Genomic DNA, 14793 nt, shown 5'->3' with positions numbered 1-14793 from the left:
TCCTTATAACTTTTTGCAACTAATATACTAGTTGTGTTGATACTAGAAATTATACAAACATTACGAATACATGCCATAACATTTTAAAGTAACAAAAGTTATTAAAATGCTGAAATCCTCTGATTTGCTAAGAATTTTATTTGTATACAAAGTAGTATTATTTAATAATGTTACTGCATTCCCCCCAAAAAATCTCCTCATTTCAAATTATCATTACCTCCTGGCATAAGATTTTTTTAATTCTTTTAAAATGTCTGCTTATTCATGTCCCTTTATGACTAAAATAATAAAAAGGAAGGTTTGAAGCTTTCATTACTTAGAAACAATGGTTTCTTTGTTTTAGTAATCACAACCCATTTTAGTTTATATACTCCTGATGCATTTAAGCAAAGCATAACTACCAAAGCTTCTTTACTGGTGCTCCCAAATTAAAAAAAAAAAACCTATAGAAAAATAAGCAAAGGACATGGACAGATAGTACACATACACACACAGAGAGAGCCTTTATACATATCAAGAGATATTCAGCCTCACTCATAGTAAGAAATACAGTGCAAATAAAATCTACACTGAAATAGCATTTGTCATTTATTATACTGGCAAAAACTCAAAAGTCTAAAACATATTATGTTGAAAAAGCTGCAGAAAAATGAGCAATGTCAAAGACTGCCAGAAGAAGAACAAAAGAATATAACCTCTACAGAGAGTAATACCAAAGTACAGATACATTCATCATTTTACCCAGCAATGTTTTACCCTTCTGGGAATCTATCCTACAGATACAGCATGAAATGTACAATAAGAAATGACAAATATTACAAGTTATTCATTGCTGTGTTGGAATGACTGGAACAAAAGACTGGAAATAACCCAAGTATACAGAAATAGGGGATTGGGTGAATAAACCAGGGTATATTCACACTATGTAGCTGCAAGAAAGAATAAGGAAAATTTCTGCATACTGATATGGACAGATTTCCAAAATACTGACTAGTAAAAAACTAAGCTGCAGAACTGTATATACAGTACACTATTTATTTTGTAAAACGGGGAGAATATAAAATCTATATGCTTATATTTGCATTAAAAATGCAATGTAAGAATAAACAACAAACTAATAAAATGGGGGAAGAGAGGGAATGGGAAAAATATTAGATCTATTATGATTCATATCCTTCCCTCTCCATTGTTAAAATATTCCAAGCCCAGACAAATAAACATAATTTACTTATTCATTTTTTATTTTCAGAATTATATAGTAGATAAGATTTCCAGGAGATAACTAATAAATTCTTCAACACAGGAATAACTGCCAACTGCCACTCCTCCCATTTAATTTCCCCCTGTGACTACTAATATTTTTTTTTTTTGGTTTGAATCTAATTGATCAGATAACACATCAGAATAATCCTCCACTGGAAGAGCATCAATGAAAATTTTTGTTTATTTAGCTCAAATAAAATCGGACACAGAGCCCAATGCTGATTAAACCAAATCAGCATTGTCTCATCAGCTACAAGAGGGTTTTTCCAGCTTTTCTGAAATTTGCTTGGTAATTAAATGTTATTAAAATAAAACCTAACTTCTCTTTATCAAACCACAAAAAATTCATTATCCTATTCCATACTGTAATGAGATTTATTTAACACTATCCACCTCCTTTTCCCCAAGTGTACAATCTTAACCTACTGCCAAATGCTAAGCTTTATTCATACAATGTGTTCTTAGATTACAACATTTTAGTCACTAGAGTTATAAAGTTGAAAATTTCTAACACTGTACAAAATACTGAAGAATGACAGGCATTAGAGGCTAATTATTTTAAATTATGCTTTTGATGAAGAGAAAGAAGAACTCTAAAATCATATGTAATTCCAAAGAATAAACACTTTGGATACTGAGGTTTTCAAGATTTTCAGCAGCTTAATTTTTTTCAAAAGCCTGGTCATATTTTTTAAGACAGTTAATCTGCAAATCAGTTAATCAACCCCCCCAGATAATTAACAGTTCATGGCATAATTATTTTATTCTTCTATTCATTCAACAAATATTCATTGAGCACCAACTGTTTGTCAGGCACTCTTTTAGGTTCCCAGGACACAACAGCAAACAAAAGGAACAAAATTCCTCCCCTCCTGGAATACACATTATAATGAAGAAGACAATCAAAAATTATATACGTCAGGCAGTAGTAAGTGCTATGAAGAAAAAGTTCCTCCCCCTTTATTCTCTATTCCAATAAACGGGACCACCATTCATTCACTTTGGCCAAGAGCCCTGGAACCATGCTGGATTCCTCTCTTTCTTTAGCATCCATAACTAATCCAACATTCTGGCTCTGCTTTCCAAATATATTCGAAATCCAATCTCATGACCTCCCCACCAACCTTACTGCATGCTACTACTATGCTCTTATTACCTCAAACATCCTGGACTAGTTTCCCTGCTTCCTCTTGTACTCCAATCTCCACACAGTCCCCACAATGTTGTTTAACCTTAAAGTCAGGGCATGTCACTTTCTCGTACCTTGCCATAACACTTAGAAATATAGTCAAAGTCTCATTTTTAGTCTACATGCTCTGAACCCTCAGTAATGTCTCCTACCATCGCATTCCCCCCACCACCACTATGCTTCTCCTAAGGGTTTTCACACTGTGTCCACTGTATGAAAGGTACAACCCCCAGAGGCTTGCTCCTTCAGTCTTCTCAAACCAAACCTTTGCCAAACAACGTTTTCTAACCACCTAATCAAAAACAATACCCCACCATATGTAACACTAATCGCCAAACAGCATCATTACTTTATGTATCTATCTTTTTTTTTTTTTCTTTTTTTGCTTCTTGAGGCTGCACCCACGGCATATGGCAGTTCCCAGGCTGGAGGTCCAATCTGAGCTGTAGCCTCCGACCCACACCACGGCCACAGCAATGAAGAATCTGAGCTGCGTCTGTGACCTACACCACAGCTCAGGGCAACGCCAGATCCTTAAACCACTGAACGAGGCCAGGGATCAAACCTGTGTCCTCATGGATACCAGTCAGATTCGTTTCCACTGAGTCACAACAGAAACTCCCCCATCCCCATTTTAAAGATGAGAAAAATCTATCCACTCCAGTGGTAAGTTGATAATAAAAACAATTATTTAATTGCTTAAAGAGGTCCATGCAGGGGCCAAAAATGACAAAGTGTCATGAACCAAGGATTATGATTAACTGGTTTCTGTACAACTTAGGTTATGGGGGAGAGCAAAGGATGGATAACACAGCTATACGGTCAAAGGCACAGAAGTAGTAACTGGTTAAGCCAGTGCTCCATACTGAATTATCAAATGATATTGAGCAAAACAGATTTTGAAAATATCCCCCCAATTTGTTCTCTGTAAGAGCCAGCTTTACAAACAACTTATTTAAATAAGCAAGATAGAAAAGCAAGAATATAGCTTTTTAACAACAAAATATACAAAACAAAGTCTAGAAGGAAATCAACCAAAACAACAGCAGCTGTGTTATAGGATTATAAGTAATTCTTAATACAGTTTCCAAAATTCTTATAATGTTGACATAATGTTTTAACAGTGAAAAAGATTAAAAATATTCTATCATTAATACGCTTTATGTCCATCTTAAAACTGAGCAATATAACACAAAACAATTCCATCAGGTCAAGACAAAAATCAGTCCCTAAAGTAAAGTTCTTTTCCAAGATCAAATATAGTAATCACATCATTACTATAACACAGGAACCTCGGAAATGGAAAGCATCAATTAAGCTAAAAAGAGAAAATCTTTTGCTGAAAACGTTACAGGAAACTTCTTCCCAGGTGACAACACTCAAGAGCCAGATCAGGCCAAACACCAAAGTCAAATAAACACAATAACAAGGTCTTGAATGTTACATTTCCGCTATAAACAAGGAACACAAATTTCATGGTAAAATGATCAAGATAAATCAGCCAGAAATATATCTGGGTAAGAAAAGATGGCACTCAACAAATGGTGCTGGAACAACTGCATATAAACATGTAAAAAGGACACCCTTCCTTATACTATCGACAAAAATTAACTCAAAATGGATCACAGATCTTAATGCAGAGATAAAATTATACAACTCAAAAAAAAAAGCAAATTTTCATAATCTTGGGTTAAGCAAAGGTTTCCTCAATTCAACACCAAAAGGCCCAAGAAAAAAATAACAACTAGATATACTGACTACATCAAAATTTAAAACTTTTGTGCAACAAATGATACCATAGAGAAAAATGAAAAAAAAAAAAAAAACTCAAAGAATTAGAGAAAGCATTTACAAATTAAATACCTGTAAAAGACTTATATCCAGAATATATAAAGAACTCTTAAAACTCAACAGTGAAAAGACAACCCAATTAAAAACTGAGTAGGATCTGAAGAGACATTGCTCCAAAGAAGATAAACAAATAACTAATAAGCATAGGAAAAGGTTACCATTAGGGAAATGAAAATCAAAAGTACAGCAAGATGCAAATTCATACCCATTAAGATGGCTAAAATAAAAGACAATAACAAGTGCTGACAAGGATATGGATAAACTGGAATCCTTATACACTACTGGTGGGAACCCAGAATAGTACAGATATTTTGTTAAACACTTTGGCAGTTCCTCAGAATATTCAAAGAGTTATCAGATGACCTAGAAATTCCATTCTTAGGTATAAACCCAAGAAGAATAAAAATATGTCCACACAAAAACAAATATACACAAATGTTCATAAAAGCATTGTTCATAGCAGCCCATATACAGAAACAACTCAGGGTCCATCAACTATAGAATACATAGAATGTGGTACAGTCATACAGTGGAATACTATTCAGCAACAAAAAGAAATGAAGTACCAATACTTGCTACCACATGGCTAAACCCTAAAAATATTGTGTTGAGTCACTATAAAAATATGCATTATATGAGTCCATTCATATGAAATGTCCAGAATAGACAAACCCATAAATACAGAAAGTAGTGACTGCCTGAGGAATGGGGACAGAATAAAGAGTAACTGCTAATAAGCACGGAGTTGCACTTGAGGGTGACAAAAATGTTCTACAGTTACATTGTGGTAATTGTCACACAGCTCTGTGAATACAATGAAAAAACACTGAATTGTAGTTTAAATGGGTGAACTGTGTGGTACAGGAATTTTATCTCAATGAAGCTACTTTTTAAAGGCAATGTAAGAATTCCCAATGTGGCTCAGCGGAAACAAATCTGACTAGTATCCATGAGGACGCAGGTTCGATCCCTGGCCTTGCTCAGTGGCTTATGGATCCAGCAGTGCCATGAGCTGTCGTGTGGGCTGCAGACATGGCTCAGATCTGACATTGCTGTGGCTGGCAGCTATAGCTCCGATTCGACTCCTAGCCTGGGAACTTCCATATGCCTCGGGTATGGCCCTAAAAAGACACACACACACAAAAGTAAAACCAATGCACTTCAGTGTTAAATTAAAAAGTTTAAAAACAAAATCTTAAATAGCAATTAAGACTGAATGTTAATTGCTAGTATCCAGAAAGAATAGTGAGGAAATGGCTTCTTCTGAATAAGTGATATGAAAAAACACTAGAGATATATAGATGGGATTTGAAAAATGAAAATAGGGAGCTATGCTTCATGAGTGATTTACAATCAATATTTTAGTATTAGCGCTACAGAACAGGAAGCAATTTTTTTTCTGCTTTTTAGGGCCACGCGTGCTGCATATGGAAGTTCCCAGGCTAGGTGTCAAATCAGAGCTGCAGCCGCCAACCTACACCACAACCACAGCAACACAGGACCTAAACTGGGTTTGTGAACTACTGCGCAGCCCTCGGCAAAACCCGATCCCCAACTTACTGAGCGAGGCTAGGGATCGAAGCCCATCCTCGTGGATACTAGTCCGCTTTGTTTCTACTTGTGGGAACTCCAAACAGGAATCAATATTATTTTAAAACCAAGACAGACTCAAACATCTTACGGGCCAATTTCCTCATCTGCAAAATTAGGACTTGCAGCTAACAAAATAATTTTTGAGATGAAGGCAGAGAAGAGGTGGCTGCTTTCCCAAAAGAATTTGCTAGGCAACGGCCTCTGTATGCATGGATAAACTTGGGGCTTTCAGAAGTACAATGAAAAAGGAAAGGCATTCCCTTAAGATACATGGGAATAACATGGCATATACTGTTCGAGATTAAAGTAAGGAGAGTCATATAATGGAAAAGTCAAGCCACTGTGGCTCTTCAAACAAGGGATAAAACTAGAAGAATAATTTGGTATCACAGCAGGAAAAGAAACCAAGTAATGGTTCGCAAATAATAGTTGGCAAACGAAAGAGTCTGACTAGGCAATGCATCTAAGTGGATTTTTGTGAAAAGCAGGAACTGTAGGGATGGGTATATTAAGCTTATATCTGCTATCAATTTATTGTTTTTCTCTGTTCTGTAGTTCCTCCTCAATTATAAAACTTATCTCAGGAACAGGTAAGAATCTGGTGCCTTAAAAGTGCTACCTCAAAAAAAAAAAAAAAAAAAAAAAAAAAAAAGGAGTTTCCATCCTGGCTCAGCAGAAACGAATCTAACTAGCATCCATGAGAACACAAGTTTGATCCCTGGCCTCACTCAGTGGGTTAAGGATCCAGTGTTGCTGTGAGCTGTGGTGTAGGTCGCAGATGTGGCTCAGATCCTACGTTTCTATGGCTGTGGTGTAGGCTGGCAGTTACAGCTCTGATTCAGCCCCTAGCCTGGGAACTTCCATATGCTGTGGGTGCAGCCCTAAAGACAAAAAGAATTTTTAAAGCTACCTCAAAAGATGAAAGATTGGAAAGACTACAAAAAAGGAGTACTTTTTGTGATGTACAATAGTGGATAAAGTTGGCAAAGAGCGCCTACTGCCTTAATGAAACCTGTTTAATGATTGTGATGGAAAACCAGGATGATGACAATGGAGGTGCACCCAGGGTAAGGCACGGGATCTGAAACCTCATGTCTGTGCATGCTGCTGCCTCCGAATTGGATAAGGAACGAAGATGAGATCATCCCCATGAATAGGGACAGGAACAAGTTAGACTAAAGACAAAGACAGAGGGTACTACTTATACTATAGTATGTTCAAGTGATTGAACCTTGGCTCTGATGGTAAGATTTAGGGTTAACTGACAAAGACAGGATGAGGCCAAAAATGGAAAGCCACTAATGATGAAAAGAATAATGAAGGAAAAGCAACTAAAACTAGTAGGATAATGCAGTGGTTCTCAAACCTTTTTTTTTTTTTTTTAACCATGTCCCCTTAGGACAAAAGATCCCTAATCCAGTTACCCCCACAAAATCCCACTTTCCAGGGGAAGAACTCCAGTGATAACAACGAAGTAAGTTCTAGGGGGAATGGGTAACATATTTTAAGTATCATACATATACTCTTAAGTCAAGATAATGGATGATTACAGGCCAAAATTCAGCTGAACGAATACGCATTACTATTCAGTAGAGGGTTAACATAATAAATCAAAGCAAACTAAACTGATAACACTAAATGAAGTCACTTATCATATAAACCAAGAACCGACAGCAATTGAAAACCACAACCAACTCAAGACAACACTGATGGTTTTCTGATGAAGAATCCTTCCTAAAAACTCTGGTAATCCTAACTGCTTCAGTGGGAGCTTTGTTGGCGGCCAACTATAGCTCAGTAGCCAGATTTCTTGTAGAATACTGAAACAGCATTCTCAGTAACTCTAATACCATTTTGTTCTATGAAACGCAAATATTAATAACCACTAATAATGCATGTAGAATACCAGTAAGCGGTCCTTAGTTTTTAGAAAAGATAATGAAATGAGGGTCATTCATCCTTAAGAGCTCAAGAAAATGGGAAAAGAGAGGAGCATGATGGTCATGATCATAATGCAGTAAGGGATAAAAAGTCCCATGTCCAAGGATGTACTGGGAGAACTGTGCTAACACCGTGCCCAGTTGGAGAAGGAAGCCGTGCAAGCAGAGATGAGGAGGAAAGTCTCCAGCCTGCCCCTCCTTCAAACACTTTGATAAGGCAGCTCTCCCAGGAACAAACAAACAGTGAGGAATAACTTTTTATTCCAAGACTGTAGAAGGTAGATAAGATAATTAGCTGTAAGCTGCACAGAGATCTGAAGGTGCCACAGGAAGGATGAAGACTTAGTTCTAAGGCACCAAGTAAACCGAGGGGAAAGAGAAAGGTAATTGGAAATTGCGCTCGATGAGTAATTAACAGAAAGTACAGGTAGATGGCAATCCTCAGCTGAGGCCGAACGAGACAGGTTAAGAATGCAGACTCCGGACCCAGCCTGCCTAAGTAGGAATCACGACTCTCCTACTTTATTTCTCTAGGACCGTGGGCAAGTCCCTTAACCGCTCTGTGCCTCATCTGTAAAATGAGGGTAATAACTGCACCTACCTAATAGGATTGTTTTGCGGTTTGAGTATGTTATATCTGAAAATCGCTTAATAAATGTCTTACACTGTGTGTAATAAGTGGTACCTAAGTTTTGTTAAATAGATTCAGGTAGGTGGGGGCTTGCATTGACTTCTCCATATAAAAGAGGAGTGTGTGGACGAAGTAATGATAAGGGGGGTACGGAGGGAAGGTAACTTCTCAGCGATAAGAGGACCATGAGGGCTGCACCTTTGGGAGAAGTCGTCCTCCTGAAGGGCTCGGCGAGCACCCCCTCCCAAGAGAGGGGCGCGCGGGGAGAAGGAAACTTACTTCCTTCCAGGCCTAGGATTTTCAGGAACTCGTTTCTGAGAAGTGGTTGTGATTTTAAGGAGGCAAAAGTTTAATTTCCGAGCAACAGATCGTGGGGGCGAATTCTGCTCTGCCTGAAGAGCAGGACTTGGTCTAGAGCAGGACCGGGTTTGAGCCGAGGGAGAAGGGTGATGTCCTCAGGGAAAGCACTGCTAAGAGCCACCATCTGTCGGGCGCGATCTAGCTGCTCGAGCCGGGCTAGCTTCGGAGGGAAAACGAAGGCTGCCCCAGCCCGGAGGGAAGCAGAGGGAACCTACAGAGTAATCCGGCTGCGGGCGCCGACGATCGGGAAGGGACCCCACGTAGGGATTGCGGAGGGGAAGCGCCTCGCCCAGGGTGGAGGTCGATCGCCGGCCTCTCCGAAGGGAGGGGCGGGCGTCGGCCCAGCGGTCGGTTGTCCCGGCATACAGCCCCGAGAGAGCCTGCCCTCCGGTCCCGCCCGTGCCCGCCCATCTGTGGCCCCTGTACCGAGGGTACCTGAGCGTGGGCCCGATGCAGGCCGTGTCGGTGCTCTCGATCTCTCGAAGGATCCGCTCGTGCTCCGCCGCTGTCTCCAGGCTCTCCGCCTCCGCCATCTTACCCCGCTCCATAGACTGGGGGCGCCCGGCAGCGCGTCCCCCTCTTTCGTTCAGCTCACCTTACGCTAGCTCTCTCACCCAAGGCTACAGAGCCGCCCCGGCCTCCGGCCACCCTCAGGACGACCCCTCCCTCAGACTCGGCACGCCCCCTAGCGTCATCACGTCCGCAGACGTTCTGCGCAATACCCGCTGGGATTGTAGTTCTCTTGAGTGATGTTAGCGTGTGTTACCCTCGTTTTTTACCTTGGCTCCACAAACACGTGTGGAAATTTCCATTATAAGGCAGAAAAGTTTAACGACTGCATATGCAACGGTAATTAAGTCAGGCAATGACACTAGTCCTACAAATTCTTAAGACCCTGCCACAAAGTGCAAACTGCTCGGTGGGCGCAAATATCAAGAAAGCACTAACAGATTCTGCAGACAGCAGTCTTACAAGTTATCAGGGGGAGAAAGCTGGAGAAATCCAAAAGTAATGTAGCTCTAAGCCAGTTCAAAAAAATCGAGGACAACTATCACTTCTGCCTGCGAAGTATTCGTGGAGTAACTACCCTAAACCTTTCTCTCTCTCTCTCTCTTTTTTTTTTTTTTTTTTTTTTGGTCTTTTGTGTTTTTAGGGCCACACCCCCATGGCATATGGAAGTTCCCTGGGGGTGGTCAAATCTGAGCTGCCCCTGCCAACCTACAACACAGCAACAGCAACGCTGGTTCCTACCGGTGTCTATGACCTACACTGCAGCTCATAGCAAAGCAGGATCCTTAACCCACTAAGCTGGAGCCAGGAATTGAACCTGAGTCCTCATGGATACTAGTCAGGTTAATTACCACTGAGCCACAAAGGAGAACTCCTAAGCCTAAACATTTTAAAAGGTGTGGTTGGAAGGTGTGAGGAGCACCAAAAAAGCCAAAGAGAAACCCTATGTGTACTGCAGTGTAGAGTAGTAGTAGTAAGAGATGGGGCTGGAAAAGTACCTTGGAAAAGAAATAGGGGGATGAGAATTTTTACTTTATTCTAATGGTTCCACTGGCCCAGTAACCAACTGCATCAGAAGCACCTGGAAACCTTTTTTTTTTTTTTTTTTTTTTTTTCTTTTTAAATCCTGATCGAAGGTCCTACATATGGACATTCTTATCTAGGCATCCACATTTCATACAATGGCCAGATTAGAATATTAAATCATACTTATTGATCACTACTTCAGTTTTAAAACATAACATGATGAATGAGAATCCACTGAAGGTTTTTAAGAAGTATAATGACGAAAACCAAAACTCGGCCTTTGGAAACTTGATCAAAAGCAAGTGTGCAAGGTGGACAGAAATAGAAAATTTGGAGACAGGAAAATGCTATTGAAAATGTTAATGCCTAAACCAGGGAATTGACAACAAGAATAAAAGAGAATGGACAAGGAGCTCCAGCTGGGAGCATTGGGATGCTTGTTCAATTCCCACTCTGCACAGTGGGTTAAGGATCTGGTGTTCTGGCATCTGTAGCTCAGGTCATAACTGTGGCTCCAATGTGATCCCTGGCCAGGGAACTCCATATTCATGGGACGCCCCCCCAAAAAAAAATGGACAAATAGGAAAAACATTGTACAAGCAGAATTGGCATGATTTACTAGGTATGGGGAAGGAGGATCTTGGATATTACTCCAAGGTTTGCAGCAAGGTTTGGCTGGGAGAATGGTGTTGCCATCAACCAAAAAAGCCATGTGAGAACCAAACTGGAAGTTGAGACTAAGTCATTTGTACTACTGCCATGTCATAGATTATTATGCACTCATTAAGGAGAAGGAGAAAATACTCTATATTAGATAAGAAACTCTTCAAATTGGAGAATTGACTTTAAAAAAATCCATGAAACTGTATATAGAGAATTTCTTCACTAAAAAAATATTAAGGAAACCTAAGTGTCTATCAACAAATGAATGGATAAAGAAGACATGGTGTACACACACACACACTCACACTCTCACAGGAACACTACTTAGCCATGAAAAATAATTAAAGTTTGCTATTTGCAACAACATGGATGGACTTAAAGGGTATTATGCCGAATGAAATAAGTCAGACAGAGAAAGACAAATATTGTATTATTTCACTTATATGTGGCTCTAAAAAGAATAAAACTAGCGAATATAAGAAAAAAGGAACACAAAATTTTCTGGTGGTCCATCTAGTAGTTAGGACTCAGTGCTTTCACTGCTGCAGGTGAGGTTCAATCCACTGAGATCCCACATCAAGCCACAGCATGCCACAACCAAGAAAGAAAAGAAAAAGAAACAGACTCACAGTTGTTACAATGGGGAGAGAGAAGCAGTTAGGGGCAATGTTGGGGGTAGGAGATTAAGAGGTACAAACTACTATGTATAAAATGAATAAGATACAATGATATATTGTGTAGCACAAGGAATATAACCAATACTTTATAATAACTATAAATTGAACATAACCTTTAAAAATTGTGAATCTCTTTGTGGTACACCTGAAAGTTATATAATATTAGACAGAAACTATACCCCAAGGGGAAAAACAACACAAAATAATACTGTATTGCATAATTGAAAGTCGCTAAGTTAAACAGTTCTCACCTCAAGGGAAAAAAAGTTGTTCTGTAACTGCATATGGTGATGGATGTTAACTAGACTTATTGCAGAGATCATTGCACAACACCTACAGATTTTAAATCATTGTGTTGTATGCCTGAAACTATTAATTTAATGTTATAAGTCAACTATACCTCAATAATAAAATCACAGAGAAAAAAAATCATACATAGGCTTACATAAACAGAAAATACTACATAGCTATAATGTTTCTGAAAGAATATCCAAGAAACTGTCAACAGTAGTGGCAGCCAGGAGACTGACTGGAAGGGGCCTGAAATCGGAAGAAGATAATTTTTTATTATGTATGCACTTTTGGAATTCTTTCCCTAGTGTATACACTAATTTTTCAATAAAAAAAAATAGTAGTTATTAACTAAAAACATGTTTTAAAAATAAATAGGAGAATGGGTTGCAAATCCTGGTTTGTCAGGAGCAGAGCAACTTGCTAAACCTGTCTATTTTGAGATAATCTCTGGCTGTCCTCACTTGATTTCATTATTCATGCTCAATTTCAGATAGACGGAGAAGGAATCAGGAGAGTAAGGAGCCTTTCTTACTTTTAAAGATCTCTTGAAATACATGAGAAAGGGTCCCTTCAATCACCATTTCAGTGTCTCACTCAGCAAAAACTCTTTGCCTATCACAGGAAGCAGACGTTATGTAGACCAGATGTGTATAGTAGTGGTTTAAACCAGCCAGCAGAGATTTTTTTTAGCCCAGACAGAAGCCAGAGATCTCATGTGTTACCAGCAACGGTGTGCGAGTCTGAAGTGACTAGTTCAGGCAAATTATGGTGATAATGGCCTGTCCAATGTTGGTGTCCTCTAACTAGACAAAGTGTCAGCTCTGTGTGGAAGGACCAGAAAAGGATTAGACTAGGAGTCCAGGGCCTTTGATTCATTAAGTCCTTCAACAATCTTTTGCTATAGATGTGTCTCATTCTGCAGATGAGGAAGCTGAAAGATTAGGTAATACCGCAAGTCTCAAAGCATAAGTGATGACGCTGATATTCAAACTCAAGTCCATCTCATTCCAAGACCCATTACCTAACCATTCAGCCTACCTTTCCCACCCACTCCCTCCATCGCCATGAGTTTATTGTCTGAGCTTCAGCAAATCATTCTCTCTCTCTCTGCATCCACTTCTGCATTGGTACCATGGATTGTACCATTTCTCAGACCCCTTCTAAATCACTTTGAAGACCTCTTCACAAAGCTACCTCTTTCCACTTTAAATGAACCGATTTTCTCATTTCTTGCATCAGCAGATTTACGGCATCATCTTCTCATTATTCCCCACTGACACTTTTTTTTTTTTTTTTTTTTTTGGTCTTTTCGCCATTTCTAGGGCCACATCCGCGGCAGCATATGGAGGTTCCCAGGCTAGGGGTCTGGTCTAATCGGAGCTGTAGCCGCCGGCCTACGCCAGAGCCACGGCAACGCCAGAGCCATGGCAACGCCAGATCCGATCTGCAACTGCGAAATACACCACAGCTCAGGGCAACACTGGATCCTTAACCTACTGAGCGAGGCCAAGGATCAAACCTGCAACCTCATGGTTCCTAGTCGGATTCGTTAACCACTGAGCCACGATGGGAACTCCCCCACTGACACTTTTAAACTGTTGTTCTGACAGCCTAATTCCTCAACCTTTGAAGTCTAAGGCATCAGGTGGTGCCATCCATGGTCATCTTCTAACGCCCGTATTCTTCAGAAATTTAACCCCTTTGCTCACAGATTTGCTATCCACCTTATTCTCTGCCATCATCCTGAGGCACTTCAACATCAACATGGATAACCTACCGAATACCCTGACCTCCTGAACCTCAACCGTGCCAGCCATGTTCAAGGCATTGCATTCACAGTCTCGCTGTTTCCTTTACATTCTATAAACACTGCTCTGTCCCCAAGACTTCACTCTGAAATTTCTCTCTGCTCCTTTTCCATCCATTTCGTCCTCTGTCTAATTTCATTGGGGCCCACCCATTACTCTAATCCTGATTGTCATTAAATCTATTGGCATTTTTCCCTTCTACCCTGGATTCTCTTCTATCCAAGCTTCCAATTCAGAGAGATCTGAGTTTGATCCCTGTCTTCTCCATTAATCAGCAGGTGAATTTGAGTAAGGATGCCATAAGGTACAGTTTCCTCAGATGTACAATGGAGTTTATAACATATACCTTAGCCATTTGTAAGAATTAGAAATACTTAATGTCAGGGGGCCTAGCACAGGGCCTGGCAGAATAAATACTAGATAGAAGTTACTCACCACATGTACTCCCATGAACCACTAATTTGTCTAAACCCTTTCTAAATTTTTAGTTTCCTTTAATATTCTAATCTCCATTGTACCAACACTGACAATTCCTCCCCCTTCTATTCTAATGGGGAAAAAAACTGTGACCATGATAACAGACACCACTGCAAATTTGTGTTGTTGAATATGTTTGGGATCCTCAAGGCTGCAAACCATCATTTGACTTTGACTTCTGTTCCTGCTCACAGCACTCATTTACAATCCTTTCCTCCCTACTTAAAATCCTAGGCCTGCTCCCATCCTTTTCACTCTTACAAAATGCATTTGCCTCCCATTTCATTGAAATGACCACCATTCTTTTTTCGAAGTCAGCTTCCCTACTGTTCACCATCTTTTCATCCAACTCATTATCTCCTGTGTAAGCTTCTGCTTAGGAAAAAAAAAAATCAATAAAATGAAAAGGCAGAGTTCCGGTTGTGTCGCAGTGGTTGACAATCCGACTAGGAACCATGAGGTTGCGGGTTCAATCCCTGGCCTCGCTCAGTGGGTTAAATGATCCTGCGTT

General features: G+C 39.8%; 1 protein-coding gene across 1 annotated transcript in view; it reads right to left on the bottom strand.

The window, feature by feature from the left end:
• Positions 1-9519, bottom strand: part of EXOC6B (exocyst complex component 6B) — a 607547-nt gene extending 598028 nt beyond the window's left edge. Inside the window, 1 exon segment of the mRNA XM_013996035.2 lies at positions 9263-9519. Within this exon segment, the coding sequence (XP_013851489.2) occupies positions 9263-9375 (113 nt within the window). The 5' untranslated portion in view covers positions 9376-9519.

This window comes from Sus scrofa, chromosome 3, assembly GCF_000003025.6.
Source record: "Sus scrofa isolate TJ Tabasco breed Duroc chromosome 3, Sscrofa11.1, whole genome shotgun sequence".
Lineage (NCBI taxonomy): Eukaryota > Metazoa > Chordata > Mammalia > Artiodactyla > Suidae > Sus > Sus scrofa.
This window is presented reverse-complemented; position numbering and strand designations above follow the sequence as displayed.